We start from the raw sequence: 18,975 nt of genomic DNA on the forward strand, positions 1-18,975 counted from the left end.
TTGAGCCTGGCCGTGCTGTCCACGTGAGCTGATCTGCGACATGCATATAACACTCGGCAAAATCCAACCGGACCCGAGCGTGCAAGTGCGAGTGGCGCGCAATGTAGGGTTCGGGGTGTGGGAGTGAGCGAGCGTGAAGCACGAAGGTAGACTTCTCTAGTCAACACAGAAACGCGGTGTAGATGATGTGTACCTGGTCTGTTGAAATGTACATTGACACAAGACGGCACTGGATCGATTCACAGCTCACGCGCCGAGCATCGGAGCGAGGACATGCGACCAAATGTACAAGGCGAGCACCAGCAGTACGATGAGCACGAATACGATGGGCACGGTGCCGAATCTAAACCTGTACAGCTCGACCAACTGTTGCAAATACTTGAACATGACTTTACCGTCCAACTTGCTCTCACCCTCTTGGCGCAGACCGAAGCTGAACGGAACTTCTGCGATATCGGTACTGTGAACGCCTGATTTGACGAGCAGGTCCAGAGCGATTTTGAAACCTTGGGCATTGATATGATGATCGGCTGTGTGGAAGCTGTGTTTTGTGATTCCAAAGAATCCACTCATGGGGTCCGAGGCGGATGTGAGCGGACGCGCGAGCATGCGCGCACCGGACGAAATGATTCGTCGATGCAGGGGCCAGTCCTTGTCCATGCTGACACCGACGCCGTAGCGTGTACCGAGGACGAACGACTTCTGCCCGTTGAGCGCGAGCAGAAGCGAGGGTACCGCCTCAGGAGGATGTTGCAGGTCAGCGTCCATACAGATCATTCGTTGGCCGCGAGCTTCGCGAAATCCTCGAACCACAGCGGACGAAAGCCCGCGTTCCGACGTGCGCACAATGATGCGTACGTTGTATCCTTCCGATTGGAGTGCCGAGACGGTTTCTACCGATCCATCGCGCGAGTTGTCATCCACAATGATGATCTCCGTATTTGCCAGCTCGGACGATGACTGAGACGCAAACGCCGACGAAAGTCGTGTTACCAGCGGCCGGAGGTTGAGATTTTCACGAAACGCAGGCACGATCACCGAGCAGCTCGGAGTAGAGGACGTCGACCACCCAGAGGATCCGGGCTGCTTTCGCATCTTGGCTGATGCGTCCATGTCGAGAGCTATTGACATTGAGATTCTAGACGTGTATGAGTGATTTGGAGCGGTTGTTGTAGCTAAGACCGATGGTGGTCGGTGGTCCAGCTCGGCAGCTGATCCTTCCCAAAGACCAAGACGGCGAGAATCGAGAACCGTGAATCGAGAATCGAGAATCGTGAGTGAGAAGAAGTAACACCCGCTCCGTGGTTGTGTCGTCCAAATCGTGTGAATTCAATCGTGAATGCCAGCAGCGTGTTTTCCAACAGCCACCATGCACGAATCACGAATCACGAATCACGAATCACGAATCACGAATCGTGAATTCAGGCTTGCTTTGTCACGCGTGGGTCGTGGTTTGTGCGCGCCGTGCGCACTTTGAGTGAATGTTACATCGCTTCACAACGCATGTACCTTTTTCCCGTGTCGCGTGTTGTGTGTTTGTGTGAGTCACGAGTCGTGAGTTACAGTCTGAGTCACGAGTAGTTTACGATGATCACGAAATAAGTTAACGATTCACGATTGTACATCTCGAGCCCGTGCACTCTCGACTCACCTCTCGACTGCGAATCACGAATCGTGAGTAACTTAGTAAAGTGGAGGTTTGGTTGCTGCCCAAAAGACCAACCAAGTTCGGCTGTTGCGGCTTCTGCGTAACACATGACACACGACACTCACGACTTGTGACTTGTGACTTGAGGCGGGTCAGAAGACACAGACACGAGAAGATCTGTTCACCAGTCGTGAGTATTGAGCACAGGCCCAAGTGAGTCAGGTGTGGGTGACGAGCGATGACGCCGCGGATGCATGGTTCGCTCGAATAGACGTACGAAACAGCGTGAGCCGGAAACGTGAGTCAGCAGAGCCACCTGCGATGGCGAAGCGGCGATTGTGCGTTTATCGCCGCAACTCGTGACTCGGTCGCTGACATTGACGATTGACGATTACTTGATCTCTACCATCTTTGTTCTCACCCACTCTCCGTATTCAGCACAAAACATCCAACTCGACCGATCAAGATGCCAGCTACCGCAGGTTCGTATGCTTGGTTGCTCCGACACTACCTTCCGCACCATGCTACATCAATGGCTATCGGTAGCTGCACGTGATTTCGTGCTCCACTGAGGGTGGCCACCATCCGAGGTGTACGCACAATCAACGAGTAGCTGGTGTCGCTACATGAAATCTGACTCTTGTCCATCTTCGCCACCTGTTGGTTTGATGCTTCTGCCTTTGTGTCGACGGTTCCACACTTGACCCTCACATACGCTGCCGTCTACCGCAGAGACTGCCAGCTACCGACTCAACCAGTAAGTTTACTTGACACTTGCTTTCTCGTATTTCTGCCACTGCCAGTATCTATGCGTAACTCACCAATCGTTCCAAGTCTGCTCGTACCTTGTACCGTGCATCTCTTGACAGTGTCATGCTTCGAGTCAAGGACCCGAAAATCTCGCTCGACTTTTACGAAAACGTACTCGGCATGGACCTGATTGACAAGCACGACGGTGGCGACTTTACGCTCTACTTCCTCGCGTATCAACACCAGAAGGGCATCACTCAACGAGGTGAGCGCGAAGCCATTCTCGAACTCACGCACAACCACGGTACCGAAAACGACGCCGACTTCAGCTACCATAATGGAAACCAGGAACCCAAGGGTTTCGGCCACCTGTGCGTCGCCGTCGACGACATCCATAAGGCGTGCGATAGGTTTGAAAAGCTCGGCGTCAAGTTTCAGAAGAAATTGACGGATGGTAAGATGAAAAACATTGCATTCATCTTGGATCCTGTAAGTCTGCATTCGTGATTCGTGATTGGTGCCAGCACACACCCGAGGCAGGGTGGCTCAAGCTGACTCTCTCGTTGGGTATGTGTAAACAGGATAACTACTGGATCGAAATCATCTCCACTTCCAAGCCCCAGTAAGCATCTTCCTGAACACCGAGCGGCGGCGTCCACAAATGCGATCTGGGGCGAGCGAATAAGTCTTGAATCCAGTCTGCCTGGTTGGTGCCACCAACGCTTGTTCTCACGCTCGTGCATGCGCATCGTCTGTAGTTGGCAACCTTCGGAATGACATATCGAGTCCAAACAGACCACCTCAATCCAAGTCGCCCCGTCCAACTGAAGATCACCAGTGTGTCCCCGCTTTGAGAGATCCTGCTAGCGTCTTGCAGAATGTGTCAGTTGCATGACTTGCTGACACAGCTCGCACAATCCATAAATGCGATTCTGTCGCTGCTCGCCGCATGGACTTTTTTTTGTCCTTCTTTAGACGCAAGACAGCAAGAATATAGCAACGCACACGTTTGGCGACACGGTTCCAGGCGAAATGCATTCACGCTTCTTGATGGATCGAATTGCTCTAAATGCTTGACAAACCTTGAATGAACCTCCTGATCACATTCTGACCTTTGACCAGATTCCTCTGTCGCAACCTCTCGTCTGGCAGATGCGCATTATCGCTGCTCTGGCCCATCGGGAGATGCACTGCGCCCGCTCCTAACTCCTTCTCCAAGATCGCGATCGCTGGGATACTTCCACCCTCGCGGATTGAAATGGGCTCTGCATTCCATTCCTGCTTGACCGCTTCTCGCAACAGTTGGAAAAAGCTGCTCGAATCCGAGCCAAGCCACCAGTCAGCTCGGTGATCGACGCTGACACTCACCTTGTTCTTGATGCTGGGCCGTGTCAGCGTCGGATAGAGCCGGTCGAATGTGGTATTGACATGTTGCACCAAGGATGCTTCGATCGTAGGCAGGTCTTGCTCCGGTACGAGACGCAGTGAGACTTGGGCAGATACCGATGATGGAATCACAGTCGAGTTGCCAGGCCCCGAAACGCGGATGTTGTGCACTGACAGTGACGGGTTGCGCCACTTGGCCATCAAGCTTTCCACTGTTTCGCTGTCCATCTGCGTCACAGTCTTGTGCGATTGCTTGATGCGCACAATGTCTTTGTACGCTTCTATCTCGAGATCGGTGGTGGGTCGAACAGAGTCGTAAAACCCGGGTAGTGCCACCGACTCGCCTTGGCCTGTCAGTTGTGCAAGCAGTTTGACCATGTCGACCATAGGTTCGCGAATAGCACCACCTTCCACTCCCGAGTGGACATCGCGATCGCCGCTCGTTACGCTCACCGTCGCACGCACAACACCGCGCAATCCAATCGTCAGACACGGAGTCTCTTCGTCCAACCAGTACGAGTTGGATAGCAGAATCACGTCGATCTCGCCGATCTCGGTTTTGTACTTCCTCACAGCCTCGACAAATCCAACCGAGCCATTTTCCTCCTCGCCTTCGATCAGAAAGACCACGTCGGAATACAGCCGGCGCGTGGAGAGCAGATGGTGTACCGCACACGCAGCTGCCAAGATAGGCCCCTTGTTGTCCGATACGCCACGTCCGTACAGGTAGCCATCACGTCCATCTAGCGTGAAAGGATCAGACGTCCAGTTCCCTTCGGCAGCAATGCAGTCGTAATGGCCGTAGAATAAGCAGCGTTTCTCATGTCTCGGTTGTGACGCACGACAACGCCCATCTTTGTCGCCCGTATCTTGGGCTTCCTCGACCCGACCCTGCAGGTGATCAAACATAATCGAGCCACTCAATCCCTCGCCTTCATCCGTGTCGTCTGCATCAAGCGCGTTCCTGTCGCTGTCAAATTGTGACTCGGACGATCCAGTCGATGTCGAACTCAACGTCGAAGTCGACGTCGAGCTCGAAGCGCTTCTGGAGCGGTCCAGATTGGCAGCTTCTGTTCGCCGTCGTCTGGATCTGTATGCGTTCGCTTTGAATGTTGCAAGCACCAAACAGTTTGTTCCTACCGAATTTGGCAGGATCCGCGCTTCAGCACCAAGTTCTTGAAAACAGCTTTTGAGAAAGTGAGCCGCTTGTCGACAATCTTCTCGGTGCTCTTCGCTCGAACTGATGCTGGGATACGAGATGAACTTGCGCAAGAGCGAACGGAGGAGCGGCCACTGCGCTGATTCGACCTCACTACTGGCTCCACTAGACGACAAGGCGAGCATGGACGTTGCTTCGTGGCCGACTACATTGGCAGCTGCGTTTGCGTTTGCGTTTGCGTTGGCATTGGCGGTGGCGATCGGCGTTGAGCTCAGCGATGGTGTTGCATTGTTGAGAGACAGCCGTTCGGCATCTCTTCCGAGTGCGGCTGTTTCTGCTGCTGTTGCTGCTGCGTGTCTTGCCAATGAAAATGGTGCTGAAGGTTGGATTGGAACCACGTCCCAGATCTTGATTAAATTGTCACTTGAGCCTGTGATGAGCTGCGCGACTTTGGATGTCTGACCACTTGCACTTATACCGCCTTGGGCTTGGTTGCGAACTGCAGTTTCTCGTGTCTTGCCAGATGGCGTGTCACTCACCTTGGCTAGCGACAGCACAATACCGTCGTGTGCCTGCAGTCTGCTGATGCATCTGAAGGATCTATTCCAGGTATGCACTCTGCCGTCAGCGCCAGCGGTAAAGAGCAGCCCCGATTCCGGGCACGTCTCGAGGCAGATCACATCGTCTGTATGCGCACGGATAGTGCGTACCAGTGTGCACGTCTCCAGATCCCACACCTCCACTTCACCGCCTTGTAATCCAGCAAAGAGTGTCGTCTTCCATGAACCAAGTGCGAGCACGGCGTTGCCGTCGGCGTTCGGGCTTTCGAGCGTGGCGAGTAAAAAGAGACCAGACCGGGTCGCATGCCAGAGCTTGATGGTCTCATCGCCTGAGCCAGATGCAAGCACCGTGGGATGTTCGGTATCTCCCTCGAGAGTCAGAAGCGTAAGGCAGTAGACATAGCCAAAGTGGGCGGAAGGAACAGAAGAGGAAGGTGGCACAAGCAGAGTGCGTACAGATACCGACGCATTGTCGACACCAGCATCGCCGGCTGTGTTTGCGGTGGAGCCAATGGCTGTACTGTCTAGACGCTTTGAAGCCGCACGCAGAACGTTTTCTGTCGCGCCTGGCGTGGAGAGCACTCCGTGAGTATGATCGGGTTGCTCGGATTCGACAAGAACTGGCGTCTTCTGCAGTATAGGGACTCTGACAGTGCTATGCATTGGCGCGGCAGACGGTCTTGCAGTTGCGCGAGTAGGTGTAGATGTGCCCGCGCTGCCCAAGCCGGACCTGCTGAGCGCCACGGGAATCGAGTCGAAGAACTTGTGCGGTCGCGACACCAGGTCTGGACTGGATATAAGAGGACTATCTAGCCCAGTCTCGTGTGCACCAGATTCGCCGTTGGTATGTCGCTCTTCAGACTCATTCACGATGCCATTGCCACCTCTGCCTCGGTGATTCTGTTTGTCGAAACCTGCTAGACAGATCCACTGTATCGACGTCGACTGGCATCCTATGTAGAGCGTTTCTAGCGTGGAACACCACTTGAGTGCAAATATGTCGCCAACACCGTCTTCAGCAGGATGGACCAGAAAGAGGGGTAGATTCGTCAAAGTATCCCATACCCGTACAGTATTGTCGCCAGACGAGCTAAACAGCCAGTTCTTCTCGGGAGCCACTTCGAGCGCAAGTACACTTGCTGTGTGTCCCTGAAGCTGCGCGATGGAGTGAAATTCGGCAAGGTCCCATACGTTGATGTGACCCTCCTGTGAGCCCGAGTAGAGCAGATTGCGACGTTCATCTACAGCCAGGGAGAGGACCGAAGATTGGTGGTTGATCGAGTGGCTCAACAGTGCGCTGGTGGAGGCAGCCACGGATGCGTTTGTGTTGGAAGCGCCGGACAGAGAGGACACACCCGCCGATCTGGCTTGAGCTAGGCTGAGGATGTTGTTGTCGAGCTGACCGAATGAGGAGGAAGGATGGCCGAGAAAGTGTTGAAAGTGAACGTTGGGCGAGCACATGCTGAACTTGCATTATCGTTGCTAGCTCAGCTGACAGAATGACAAGGGAGAGGGCAATCTTATATAGTTCAGCTGCGATCACGGATTGGAAAAGGGAATGTGCTTGTGCTCGTAGAACGAGGGACTCGTTGAGCTGTCACGGAAGAAGTGAGAATTACCGACCAGGTCAACTGGGAACGTTGTTGCCGAGGTTGAAGGGCTCAATCGAGCACGGCTTGACGGCAGGAATGTGTGCGACAGCTGAAAGCCTTTCGAAAGTCCTGGTTTGGAGCATGTGCCCGCAATGTGTTGGTGTTTCAGTGCGAGCATGTACACATGACTCACGGCTGCACTGGACTGTATACGAGGAGCATGGTGTCATTTGACCATCAAACATGCTCATTCGCGATTCGTGATTCACAGATAGATAAGGCGTGGGCAGCCGATGCTGACATCTGTGCCCGATTCGTTTCGAGTTCGGGTTGCGGAAGTAATTCACAGATTTTTGTGAGACAAAAAGACTTTTTTGGATTCACTCACGACTCGTGACTGATTTACGATTCGTGATTTGGAATCAGAAAAAGCACATACATTCACGATTCGTGATTCGAGTTGAACGCTGTCCTCTCTCTATACGTTGACCTCCCTCAAACACCGTCATCTTCTGTCATCGTCGACCTAGGCACCGTGAGCTTATGAGCTCGTCTGGCCACAATTTAAGCTGCAGTCATGCCGAGCGCTAGAGTCTCGTCGTCGTCGTCGTCGGCGGCGGCAGGGTCCAAACTTACCAAGCTCGAATCTGCACTCTATCGCGCAGCTCAGTCATCGCCTGGCAGCATCATCACTCAAGATCAAATCACGGAGCAGTTCAAACATGAGCAGCTCGACGATCGGCTTCAGGCCATCAATGGACTTCTTAGAAAAAGTCTCTTCACAGCTCAAAGCCTCAATGGTCAGATCCAGTTTGCTGCCACCGCCAAAGCCGAGGCGAGTATGATGGGCAAGCTGGACGAGAACGAAACACTCGTCTACTCGCACATCAAGGACTCGCGCAACGAAGGTATCTGGACCAAGCAGCTCAAAGCAAGAACGGGCTTGCATCAGACCATCATCAACCGCTGCCTCAAGTCGCTAGAGCAGAAGCAGCTCGTCAAAGCGGTCAAGTCGGTCAAATACCCCACCCGCAAGATCTTCATGCTGTTTGGTCTCACTCCTTCGATCGAGCTTTCCGGAGGTCCTTGGTACACTGACAACGAGTTGGATACGGGATTCATCAACGAACTTTCCATGGCTATCCTCAACTTTGTCCGTTCCAAATCGTTCCCAAAGAATGGTCAATCTAGGGCCCTGTTTCCCACAAGTCACACCTCACAGCTTCCTTCCGCCAAGAGCATTCATTCGTATCTTCGCAGCTCAAATCTCACAGAGACCGAGCTCGAAGTTGAACACGTTGCTTCGTTGCTCGACATTCTGGTCTATGATGAGCAGATCGAGAAGATACCCGTGCTTCCCTTTTCGTTTGGCGGTGCAGGTGGGGGAATCAACGGATATAGCGACGAGCACCAAGGCTCATCTGATTCGGATCGATCGACTGATGGTAGCGTGTCAGATAGCGAGAGCGCCAGTGAGTCGGAAAGCGAGTCATCCGCACAGGATACAGGGTCAGACAGTGATCACGGTAAAGTCAAGGTCAAGAAGGAGCAGAAGCGCGATGGAGACGAGGACAGCGACGAGGAGGAGCAAAGATCCACGACGAGTGGAAAGCGCAAACGATCTTCGGCCAAGTCATCGTCGCGCAAAAAGAGCAAAAAGTGCAAATCCTCGTCCAAAAGCAGCAAATCGAAGCACCGTCACAGCAGCAAATCACGATCACGGTCGCGAGAGCGGTCCCGCTCTCGGCCCGCTTCTTCTGATGACGAGAGTGGAACTGAGTCCGACTCTTACAGCGCTTCCTCAGCATCCTCTGATCGCAGACACAGACGTCGTTCGAGCAGTAAGAAGAAGCGCTCCAACGGCAAGGTCTCGTCATCACGTCGCAGTCCCGCAGCAAGCGGAGGCGATATTGTTCCCTTTGTATACCGCGCTGTGCGTCCGCATTCTGTCAAAGTGGGGTGGACCGAGATTCCCTGTGGTCACTGTCCCGTCTTCGACTTTTGCGATGATACCGGCCCGGTCAATGCCGAGACCTGCCAGTACTACGGCGGTAAACACGACGAGCTGGGCCGGAAGCTGACCAACGGTTGGATCGATACGATCGCCGACGATGACGATGACGACGATGCCGCTGAGGATGATGACCACGATGAAGACGGTGTCAAGGACGAGAGCAAGTACATCGATGGGGACGCATAATACAAGGTGGCGTAACACCACCAAATCTTGGACTGACCAGGGTTGTTACCTGATCCTCGACTTCGTACCATGACTAACCGCATCATGCACTACTGAATGTCATCTACTTCCGTCGTACAGTCACGAGTATTTCAGCATTCCAGCAAAAGTGTCTAACGTGTGTCCGAGCGAGTTTGAGCTCTTGAAAACTTGTTGCGTTGATTCGAGCTGCAAGACGTTCCAGTCACGAATCACGAATAATGATATTCGTGATTCACGATTGTGTCAACAAGTTCCGACACATCGGCGACTTTGGGAGAAATCAAATAAAATGTGCAGCTCCTGATGCGCTGTGGTCATAATTCGAAAGCTCGATCATGCCTAGCTTTCTACTGCAGTTCGAAGCAAAGAATCGATCGAACGCAAACCTTGTGCAACCTTGTACTTAAAAGTTAGCTCAAGCTGCCCAATCGTGAACCGAGCGTAGTAATCCAGCGTGCAGTTCGTGTCGCCTATCGCCCGCTGCCGAATTCGTGGTTCTTTGGTTGTCAAAAACCGGCGTTTCAGGAACTTCACCCACGTGCTTTCGGCGGGACTGAAAACGATGCCATGGTTCTGTGCGATTGTACTTCATCAGAAAAGTGTCTGTGAGTGGGCGCATACGCAGAAACACTCCCCTGAGGGTGTCTTTTAGCTCGGCACGTCAGCTTCCGTTCCCCGCGCTGTCGAAGCGCAAGCTCAGCATGGAGCTGTCGGCATTTTGCCAATACAACTAGATCACATAGGGCTTTGGTCAGCGTCGAGCGGCTTGTGTGAGCTTCGATTCTTGCACCCCCTAGTCCTTTTAGGTATTCCTGAGGTTTACGATCGGTTGTGTGGGCGGCTTGATGAACAATGGTCAGCCACAATTGATTGATTTCTTGGAGCGACTTGGAGTGCACCGGCGCACGGCGGTTGCCATGACTACGGTGCTGCTGCAGGGGAATCGCAATGACAAATCCGAGATTTGCACCCGAGTGCTTTGCAGCACGGCGACAAAGTGTGGGTTGATGAGGATTTGATTGCAACTCTTACGCCGTGTGTGGGCGAGAAGCATTACAACATGCGTTTCATGTGACGAGACCGAGCTAGCAGCACACCAGGCAGAATGCTTACATCGAACATGGTCACACGCACGCACACAGACCATTCTTGCGCTCGCACGCTGCGTGGTTTTTTGGCTGGGTCAGCCGGTCACAGCTGTGTCCCTGGTCAGTGCCAGGCTCTACTGTGGCGTCTGTAGCCAGACTTTGCAGAACTATCCGTGTGTTGACAACCCTTGACGGCACTCTACTGGGCACAGAAAGGTACTTAAGCAACCGCTCACAAGCCCATGCTTTGCTGTTCGTTCATCATCATCGATCATCTTACTTTTCCTACCTTCTTTGTCTCTTCTTACAAACGTCGTCTTGCTGGACAAGACCGAACTCGTTCTTACTCTTCACCAATTCCATCTATCTTCTCCTTTCTCTTTTCTCTTTCTCATAACCCATAATTTTAGCAACCATGGCCTTCAAGCTCAACATCGGCCTTCTGGCTCTTTCTCTTTCGCTTTCGCTGGTGCACCTTGATGGTGTCCGCGCTGGAATGGCAACACGATACTGGGACTGCTGTCTCGCTAGCGCGAGCTGGGAGGGAAAGGCACCCGTGTATGCTCCCGTCGACGCTTGCAAGGCGGATGGTGTCACACTGATCGACTCCAAGAAGGACCCCTCTGGACAAAGTGGATGCAACGGTGGCAACAAGTTCATGTGTAGCTGCATGCAACCGTTTGATGACGAGACGGACCCCACTCTGGCTTTTGGATTTGGTGCCTTCACCACTGGACAAGAATCGGACACTGACTGTGCTTGCTTCTATGCCGAGTTTGAACATGATGCTCAAGGAAAGGCCATGAAGAGGAACAAGCTCATCTTCCAGGTCACCAACGTTGGTGGCGATGTTCAGAGCCAGAACTTCGACTTCCAAATCCCTGGTGGAGGATTGGGTGCTTTCCCCAAGGGCTGCCCTGCACAGTGGGGAGTTGAAGCTTCCCTGTGGGGCGACCAGTACGGAGGTGTCAAGTCGGCCACTGAATGCAGCAAACTGCCCAAACCTCTCCAGGAAGGCTGCAAGTGGCGCTTCTCGGAGTGGGGCGACAACCCGGTCCTCAAGGGTTCGCCCAAGCGTGTCAAGTGTCCCAAGAGCTTGATTGACCGTTCCGGCTGCCAGCGCAAGGATGACAACACGATCAGCCCTTACTCGGGCAAGGTCGACAGCGCCAACACTGCTGCACCTGCTCAGTACAAACGCGATCGAAGCGTCTGCTTGGCGGGCGGTAAGAAAGGCAAATCCGCTGCCGGTGGTGTTGACGGATCTGGCGATGCCAGCGGTGGTGCTGATGCTAGTGGTGCTGGTGGCGCTGCTGAAGGTAGCCAAGGTCAGCCCGAGGGCTACGGCCAGCCTTCGGGAGGAAATGATCAGGGTTCTTCTAACGGTGATGCTACCACTGGAGCCGGTTCTGGTTCTGGTTCTGATTCTGGTTCCACCGCCAACGGCAGCGGCAGCGGAGCTCCTACTTCTGGTAGCGACGGCTCTGCTGTTGCACCTCCTTCGGGCGGCAGCAATCCTGGCGCTGCTCAAGGCGGTCAGGGTGGTGCTCAGCCCGGCCCTTCTGGCGGCCACAAGAAGTGCCACAAGAAGCACTAATCGCGAATCGCCGGCATCTGTGCTTGTTAAACCTTTTTATATATTTGTCCACCCATCCTTTTCACTCGATCTAGTCTTCATTGCAGCTGGTGCTCGTGACGATGTTTTGTCAATCATGATTTTCCATACCTTTCGTTGTGTTGACTGCTAGCTTGACGTCAAGATGACATTCAAAGGTAATGAGTAGACTTCGTGACGCTCGCTGAAACCACGAATGCTTGCCGCCCAACGAAAGCGAAGTAACAATCACGAATTTATAATCGTGAATCACCAATTGTGGATACTCGCGACTTCCACTCACGACTGTCGCCCCGATTTCGATGCAATATGCATCAGATCTGACCGATAATCGTGGATCGTGATTGGCGTGTACAAGCTCTTTGGCGTCTGAGGACGACTTTTGGCCTTGTTTCAGAGACTCGTGACTTTCGGCTAAGTTACCACTGACGACTATCCCGAAGGCTTCCACGTCAGGCCCTTGCTTTCGTTTCGATACTTGACGGTCAAGCTTAGGAAAGCTTAGGCAAGCATGGCAGCTGCTCGCATCATGTGTGTTGATATGGAGCCTTTCTCATGGTCGAGGAAAGTTCCTGGAGAAGCCACAGGCAGCGCTTTGTGATCCAGTGAGTCTCGACGGAGGGAATTTCCGAGTACTTTTTATACGTCAGCTGATCGAGGATGGAGAACTCTCGATTCGTGATTTGCCTTTTCGTTCTTGACGAGTCATAAGTGTACCAAGTTCACGATTGGCTGTGACTGAGGAGGTGCACGCACTTGTGACCATCACGAATGACAACGTTCAGTTAGCAACGTGCAAAGCCACAGTTCGGTTTTGCGGGAGCTCGCCGCCGTATTTGATTCGAGATTACGCCCCGGCAACTCACACTTGACGACGAAGGTAGAGAGAGAGGTATTCGTGATTCACGGTGGTTACTCAGTCACAGTGACTCACTCACTCGTGACTCTGGGACTTGTTCACGACTGGAAGAGACTCACAAATGTCTACTTCTGTCACGATTGTATAATCTTGTACACAATATGACTTATAGATAACGATGATGATGGATTGCCAGATAGGAGTGTAAGGGCTGGCTAGCTGATAACTAGCCTGCGAGTACGTGTACGGCTAAGGTGAAGGTACATTGGATGTCACGTGCGAGGTAATTCTAGGCTGAGCTAGTCGGATGAGGTAGATGAGCCACATGAACTCCACTTTTTGCGTAATCTACCCAAACTTACACCATTTCAAAAGACAAGCAAGGAAAAATACCAATCGTGAATTCAAAAACGATAGCCGCTCAGTTCCACATTAGTCGGGAGCGGGAATAAGTTTTCCACAGTTGTGATGCGAATTATTCATATTCACGATTCACAATTCTTCTTCTTCTTCCAGAAGTGCGCAGCCAAATCACGAACCCTTATGTGGTACGTTGCAATCGTGAATCGTGAATCTCTGTGCTTCCTCTCTCTCTTCTCCACACCTCGTCCACATCTTGGTGGAACGACAAATGCGTTCCTCATAGTAGACCACACACCGTCTGCCGACACCCCATTCGCTTTCTCTCGCCTTACATCCAAAAGGTCACCATAGGAAGCGTTCGGCTCAAGTTCATCAACCACCTCACCTCCCTGGCAACGTACAAGCTCCGCCTCGACCATGTCGACCTCACCGCCCTCCTCAAATTCCTTTACAGACACCTCCTCTGCTTCGGCTTCCAACTCTGTCCTTGATCTTCCCGCTGGAGCAACCGATCGTGTTACTCCCCCTACATCCTCAAATGAGCCCAAAGCTTCATTTGCTCCTCCTCGATTTGAGCAATCTCTCGAGACCGCGTCTTGCAAGGTTGCCTCTGTCCCATTTGCACCGGACGCATCAAACAATCAAGCCACGTCTGTCGACACTTCTGGATTTTCTCAAAAGCAACACCTAGATGCGAGCTCTCTCATGCAGCATTTTATGAAACCCTCCTCATCGCTTCCATCACCCTCATCTAATCACAACACCAACGGGACAAAAGAGTCCATGCAAGGCCCCTTGGCCGACAAACCAAACACCCCCCGGCCCGCCATTCACAACAAAGTGCTCCAGCTGCCGCCATCGCCGCCCAGCTCGGTTAGCAGTGCTACAGGCAGCAAACTCGGACATCCTTCGTCTGGCCTTGACTCGCCTATTATTAGCACACCCCCGTCCCACGATGTACCCCCTACTTCTACACACCATACTTCTGCAACTCCACCCAAAGTATCTGCCCAAGCCGCTGCTTCTGCCGCGCCTTCCTCTTCGGTCAAGACGCCTTTCGACTTTGTCAGCCCATTTGATCTGCTTTCAACGCCCCATGACCATTTCACACCGCAGCCAGCTCCGGCCCAGGTACACCCAGCTTCTTCACTCTCGACCAAACAACAGCTCACGGATAGTGATGGCGCTGTAAACACAGCTATCGTCAGCCTGTATCAAAAGCTCTCGGCATTTGCAGCATCTAAGGCGTTGCCCGCCGACACCAACTTTTCGGCAATTGTCGCCAATCTTGCCCCTCTTCTGACGGCCTCCCAATCCCAACCCCAGGCCTCTGCACAGCCTGAAGCGAGCCAGGCAACCTCGCCCACGCCTCCAACATCCCGCAAGCTTTCATCACCCTCAGATATGCTCGAGGCCTCCGACAAACAATTCCACGCCTCACGCCACGCTGCAATGCTCGAGCAAGATCAAGCTTTCGATGATCCAACGTTCTCCGGTCTCTCTGTTCTGTTGCCTTCCCGCTCGTCCAGCGCCCCCATCATCGTTACTCTCGATCTGGCCGCCAAGCAGCCGGGTGGCCTTTTGAGTTTGAGACACGCCAAGATCGAGACTGTGGGCATCGCGCTCCTCCCATCGCCCTTACGATTCCCATCCAGTATCTCTACTGCCGGTCTTCTTCCAGCTTGTCGCGTGGCCAACTTGACCCACAACGCGGTCTGCTATATCATGTCTAAAGGCATCAGGATCGTTGATGCCAGCACAGGAGTTAGGCAGCTGCTCCGAGCCCCTAACAAAGCCGCGATCAGGTCGATTGCCGCTTTTCAGCCCACCGAGAGCGACAGCCTCTTCCTGTTGGCAGCGCTCGTGGAAAGGTCCAAAGATGACTCGAGCGATAGCGTCGTCTTCTGGAAGCTATCCCCCTCCTTTGTTCTGCATAGCGACGAGACCTCGGAACCTACTTTGCTCGGTTGCATAACTGCCGATGCGCCCGATAGTCCCTTTGATCACTGCATCACCTCCATTGCCTGGCATCCTCACCAACCAAAGCTGGCGATCTCTACCAGCGACAACAACGTCATTGTATTCGACGTCGCAGGTCGCTTCCTCAACCATATTGATGCAACCTCGTCTTCTAGCGACGTGAGATCGTGCCCCTTGTCAGCGATGGACCCGTACACTAATCGTGTTGCAAATAATGGGCCTCTGGCTGCCTTCGCCTTCTCGCCAGACGGTTCAATGCTGGCTACTGTCTCAGCGCCGCTCCAAGCGGGCTCGTCGTGCACTTTGCGCTTCAAATCGATCGATGGTAGCACTTCCGCCACCGGAGATCTCGCCTTCTCCATCGAATTGCCTCGGCAGGAGCCTCTGGTTATAAGTCATCTCTCTTTCATCAACGGTATCAGCAACAAAAGCAAGAGCAAATCCCGCGACAGCGATGCCCTCGCCATTCGAGCTGTTCTTATCGGCTTTCAAAACAACAAGCTTCTTGGTCTCTACGATCTCTCATCCGGCTCATTCAAGCATCTATGGCAATTCCAGGCTCCTCCGCAGGCTTCTGCTGCGGACAAGGACCACTTCAATCTTGTCCTCTTCGATTCACAAGCCAGTACGCTCTTGGTTTGTAACAGCTTCCGTTCGTCCATCTTCGCTATCTCACTAGACTTCCAGCCGCTCCCAGCAGGTCTCGAACAACGTCTGCTACCCTGGAGCGTTCAGCTCTCTTACCCCATCAAGGAATACGCCTTACAGGAGCCATGTACGTCAGCTACAATCAGTCTGGGAAGCATGGAGACCAACAAAGCATCAAGGCTCTTTGTTGCGTCCACAGAACGCATCAGCATCGTTAAGCTTCCCAAACCCCAAGATCTTGCACCGAAACCCGAGGCTACAGCTGCGACGGAGGCCGCACTGGCCGCTCTCGAATCATCGCTGGAAGCTTCTGCTGTGGAGCCACAGGCGGCCCCCAGCAAGTCGAACAAGAAGAAAAACAAGAAAAAGAAGAAAGCATCTGCCGCTAAGCTAGCGACAGGCGAGACAGCTGCCGACAAGCCACAAGACTCAGAAGAGCCACTTTCAGAGCATGGCAAACCTGCTGCAAGTATTATCGCTGTCAAGCCAGCTTCCGCTTCGACTTCGGAGAGTCAACGAAGTCAATCTGAGGCTTTAGTCTCCACGCCGAAGCAAACGCCTCCGGCAGCCACAAGCTCGATTGCTTCCAATGTTCAGCCAACGCCAATTCCTACTCATGTGCAATCTACGAACGGTGTCACGCTTGCAGCTGACACACTCACCGATGCTCTCTGCAAGACCATCACCTTAGCTGTTCACGATGCAGTCTCAGCCGAAGTCACTTTGGACCTTCAGAATTCTGTCGAGTTGGCACTGGCAGATGAAATGGAGCGTCTCATGAGCTCGACTGAACTCAAAGACGAGCTCACTCGTTACATTACACAATGTATCCTTCCTGCTGTGCAGCGCACCGCTATGGAGGTGATGGGCCGCGTGCTTGCACCTGACTTCGAAGATGTGATGATGCAGGTCGTCGATCGAGTCGAGCGTGCCATCGTCTCGGAGATGACCAACGTCAGGAAATCGCTCATTGCGGAACAAACAGCGTCGTTCAATGAGACGGAGAAGGTGGTCAAGACGATCCAGACACAGGTGGGCAACGTGCTCGAGCAGCTAGCGCATATGCGAGCACAGCCAGCAAACAAGACCCCTGCTGCCGCAGACAATGATGCTTCTCGTATAATCGTCCAAGCGAACCCAACAGCTGGAATCATCACGGCTGATGAGCTTTCCGAAGTGCAAGACAAACCCTCTGGCCTGTCTCGGAGCGTCAATGAAACCGCCTCTGCCCAAATTGCACACAATGCTAAAGCCATGAGCGAGACGCGCAAAGACACAGACCGCGCATCCGCTCAGCTACCTACCAAGTGTCAGCTGCCTGAACGTGTCGCTGTGATTGGTGCTGGTCCTGTCGGATGTCTGGCTGCACTTGCGTTTGCTCAGCGTGGCTGCAAGGTCGACATTTTCGAATCGCGACCTGACCCACGCACCCACGAAGCCATCACACGTGCCTCACAGCGCAGTATCAACCTCGCGCTTTCGACTCGCGGCATCACGGGCCTGCGCAGTGTCAGCCTCGCTGGACTTGGCGTCGGCACCAACGCTCCCAACGGCATGGACCTCGCCGATCTTGTGCTACAGAACTCTGTTCCCATGAGGGCTAGGATGATCCATGTGGTGACCAGGCAGGCGAGCGCTACCCAGGCGGCAGAGGTCAAAGAAATTAGCCAATTGTACAGCACTAAGGGCGAGAGCATCAACTCGGTGGACCGAGGCAGGTTGAACAACATCTTGCTCGAACATGCCTTGATGCACCGCAATGTCGAGGTGCACTTCGAACACAAGTTGCAGAGCGTTGACTTTGATCATGACATAAAGTCAGCAGCTAAGCGAGCTGGAACGCCGCCTCCTGCCATTGATGCGTCTGCCAACAAGTGGCTTCGAGGTGCAAACGTGACTGGCGGAGATTCTTGCGCTGACGAGCCGTCTGGTTGTGGCGGGAGGAAGCAAGCTACGACGAAATCGCAAGGTAGTGAGTACGTAGCGCCAGCTGGTACCTCGGCGGTGGACCGCGTGCGACTCGACTTCGACGTGCACAGCACCAACCAGCACATTCGCAAGACGTCTAACACGCACTACGCCTCCTTTGTGGTCGGCTGCGACGGAGCGCACTCTTCAATCCGCTCGGCCATGGGCAGCCTGATCCGCATGCACTACACGCACAACTACATCGACACTGGCTACATTGAGCTTTCGATCCCGCCTCGCACGTCGCTGGGCTCAGGCTCCCGCATTCGCGGATCGGGAGGCGTCGATGGCAAGCGTGGCGGACACGACGCCTTCCACCTTGACGCTAACCACCTTCACATCTGGCCGCGACACTCGTTCATGCTGATCGCACTTCCAAACTTGGACGGCAGCTTCACGTGCACACTGTTTGCACCGTTCAAGATGTTTGCTTCTGAGCTTTCTACCAAGGAGGGCATCGTGGCGGTATTCCAACAACACTTCCCGGACGCGCTTGCGCTGATCGACGAGGAAAAGCTGGTGAAATGTCTGACCACTCGGCGAGCGAGTGCATTGGGAAGCGTGCAATGCGATCCGTACCACTACAAGGACCGAGCGGTGCTCATCGGCGATGCGGCACATGCCATGCTGCCGTTCTACGGTCAGGGACTCAACTGTGGATTCGAAGACGTGCGCGTCATGTTTGACATTATCGACCAGCACGAATCGCTCCAAGTCGCGCTTGATCTGTATACCAAGGAGCGTCATCCTGATTTGGTGGCCATCTTGCAACTGGCTGAACAGAACTACCGCGAAATGGCGCATTCAGTCGTGTCGTGGCCCTACCTTTTGCGCAAGAAGCTCGATGGACTGCTCATGTCCATCTTACCGTCCAGCATGTGGTCGAGTCTGTACGCCATGACCACGTTTAGTAACCTGCCCTACTCGCGCGTCGTTAAGACCGAGAAGCGTCAGCAGGCGATCATCGGCCATGCGCTCGTGGCCACTGCGGTAGCGTTTGTGTCCGCCGCTGCCGTCGGCGTCTACTCCACCAGAGCGCTTTGGCAGCCGGTCACCGTTCGCTGCATCGCGCGTCTGCACAATTCGTAATTCGGCTTGTCGCCAAGCAAATCTCGTAATTCAGCCCTCCTCCCAACTC

The 18,975-nt window shown here is 53.6% G+C and overlaps 6 protein-coding genes across 6 annotated transcripts; 4 read left to right on the forward strand and 2 right to left on the reverse strand.

Annotated features, from left to right (window-relative positions):
• Positions 1–246: 246 nt before the first annotated feature.
• Positions 247–1,131, reverse strand: UMAG_06329 (dolichyl-phosphate beta-D-mannosyltransferase; the record flags this gene model as incomplete). Its single annotated transcript, XM_011390014.1, has 1 exon — positions 247–1,131. The coding sequence occupies one exon, from the start codon at positions 1,129–1,131 to the stop codon at positions 247–249; it is 885 nt and encodes a 294-aa protein (XP_011388316.1).
• Positions 1,132–2,114: 983 nt separating this feature from the next.
• Positions 2,115–3,024, forward strand: UMAG_10783 (putative glyoxylase I; the record flags this gene model as incomplete). Its single annotated transcript, XM_011390083.1, has 4 exons — positions 2,115–2,130; positions 2,381–2,405; positions 2,518–2,887; positions 2,980–3,024. 4 exons carry the CDS (start codon positions 2,115–2,117, stop codon positions 3,022–3,024), a joined length of 456 nt encoding a protein of 151 aa, XP_011388385.1.
• Positions 3,025–3,463: 439 nt separating this feature from the next.
• On the reverse strand, positions 3,464–6,964 carry UMAG_10784 (glutamine amidotransferase subunit DUG2; the record flags this gene model as incomplete). The annotated part of the gene is made up of 1 exon (XM_011390084.1): positions 3,464–6,964. The coding sequence occupies one exon, from the start codon at positions 6,962–6,964 to the stop codon at positions 3,464–3,466; it is 3,501 nt and encodes a 1,166-aa protein (XP_011388386.1).
• Positions 6,965–7,672: 708 nt separating this feature from the next.
• UMAG_10785 (DNA-directed RNA polymerase III subunit C34) lies at positions 7,673–9,295 on the forward strand (the record flags this gene model as incomplete). The annotated part of the gene is made up of 1 exon (XM_011390085.1): positions 7,673–9,295. One exon carries the CDS (start codon positions 7,673–7,675, stop codon positions 9,293–9,295), a length of 1,623 nt encoding a protein of 540 aa, XP_011388387.1.
• A 1,524-nt stretch (positions 9,296–10,819) lies between these two features.
• egl1 (endoglucanase 1 precursor (egl1)) lies at positions 10,820–12,001 on the forward strand (the record flags this gene model as incomplete). Its single annotated transcript, XM_011390015.1, has 1 exon — positions 10,820–12,001. One exon carries the CDS (start codon positions 10,820–10,822, stop codon positions 11,999–12,001), a length of 1,182 nt encoding a protein of 393 aa, XP_011388317.1.
• Positions 12,002–13,658: 1,657 nt separating this feature from the next.
• UMAG_06333 (uncharacterized protein) lies at positions 13,659–18,926 on the forward strand (the record flags this gene model as incomplete). Its single annotated transcript, XM_011390016.1, has 1 exon — positions 13,659–18,926. One exon carries the CDS (start codon positions 13,659–13,661, stop codon positions 18,924–18,926), a length of 5,268 nt encoding a protein of 1,755 aa, XP_011388318.1.
• Positions 18,927–18,975: the final 49 nt, after the last annotated feature.

Source organism: Mycosarcoma maydis, chromosome 4 (assembly GCF_000328475.2).
Source record: "Mycosarcoma maydis chromosome 4, whole genome shotgun sequence".
Taxonomy (NCBI): Eukaryota; Fungi; Basidiomycota; class Ustilaginomycetes; order Ustilaginales; genus Mycosarcoma; species Mycosarcoma maydis.